Below are 1,355 nucleotides of genomic sequence, written 5' to 3' on the forward strand. Positions count from 1 at the left end.
CATTCTCACAGTGGCAGGGGCTGACTGGAATTGCTTCTGATAGACAATGCTGTTCATTTTGCTGGATTGGCTATTCGGACTTGTGGAAGTAGCCCTTGGAAAGAAGTCATCGATGGTCAGTATAGTAGTGTCATGGAAAGAATACTGTTAGCTTCTGACAGACATTGTCCTAATACTTGGTAGTTGATGAAAATTTACCAAAATAAATTATCAAAAATTAAAGTAGCAGAGAGACAATAAAAGAGAAGAGGCGAGAAAGAATACTAGTTAGCTTTGTCCTGTACTGCATCTATAAATACAGTGCCAAGAAATTTTAAGACATAGTATTTTAGACAAAACTATCTGAATGCCTTATTTGAGTCCTCTTGTGTTTCTTTCACACAATGGCATGCTAATATCTATCAAAACAATGGCGGTCAATTATTTGAAATTTTAGAAGTAAATTTAAATTCTCATTTTACCGAAATGGACTAGATGTAGGTGTGGTGCTTCTACCACTGATCGGAGGTGTTCCTGGTTTAATATCAATGCCACTTCCAAAAGCTTTCAATTCCATTTCCGACATCTGAGAAAAAACACAAAATAAATGCAGTATCCCATAGATTTCCAAGTGTAGTGTTTAATATCCTATGTACTACAGTTCAATCTGAAGGAGAAGACTCATCCTGGTGGATATGACTGCTGCAACGAGCTCTTGTGTGTCAGGAAATGTGTGGATAGAACAGGGTTCAATTCTATTGCTCACAGGGTCACTATGAGTTGTACTCAACTTGATGGCACCTAACAACAACTGGTCAATCTAGAAAAAGGCCAAGAATCTTAATATAAACATTCTATAACTAGGTTTAAAAAACTAAGGAATTACTAAGCTAGTCTAGAAGACTATGTAAACCCAACTACTGCACACAATTTACGAATTTCATTATCAGGCAAAACCTAGGAGTCATAATCATTAAAAAAAATAAAAGATAATTAAGCATACTGGGTGTTGCAATACCATGGAGGGTGATAAAAAGAAATGCATTATACAGTTGTATAATATATACCATGCCTATATTCATATATCTGGAAGCAGGAGCGGCATCCACTTCCAAAATGGCTTGCCTCTGGAAACTCGACGTACGAACAGTGCTCAGGCTGTTCGTTCATAGGGTTGCTATGAGTCGTCTATGACTCGACGGCATTAAACAACAACAACACATATTCATATATATATGGCCTTACATTTTGGAAAAGCAGTGCATATTTCTCTTCACTTACTTTTCCTGGGGCTGCAATCATGCTATGTTGTGTTCCAGCAGGGATTAATCCTCTGAAAGGCTGGCTTACTTGTGCAGGACGAGTCAGGCTCTGGG

The 1,355-nt window shown here is 37.9% G+C and overlaps 1 protein-coding gene across 1 annotated transcript in view; it reads right to left on the reverse strand.

The window, feature by feature from the left end:
- Positions 1–3: 3 nt before the first annotated feature.
- Positions 4–1,355, reverse strand: part of LOC102851416 (protein PRRC2C-like) — a gene marked incomplete at both ends in the record, with an annotated part of 8,463 nt that continues 7,111 nt past the window's right edge. Inside the window, 3 exons of the mRNA XM_006903471.1 lie at positions 4–94; positions 462–565; positions 1,261–1,350. Of these exons, the coding sequence (XP_006903533.1) occupies positions 4–94; positions 462–565; positions 1,261–1,350 (285 nt within the window). The remainder of the gene's footprint in view (positions 95–461; positions 566–1,260; positions 1,351–1,355) is intronic.

Source organism: Elephantulus edwardii, unplaced genomic scaffold, assembly GCF_000299155.1.
Source record: "Elephantulus edwardii isolate Elephantulus edwardi_28Jun2011 unplaced genomic scaffold, EleEdw1.0 scaffold01825, whole genome shotgun sequence".
Taxonomy (NCBI): Eukaryota; Metazoa; Chordata; class Mammalia; order Macroscelidea; family Macroscelididae; genus Elephantulus; species Elephantulus edwardii.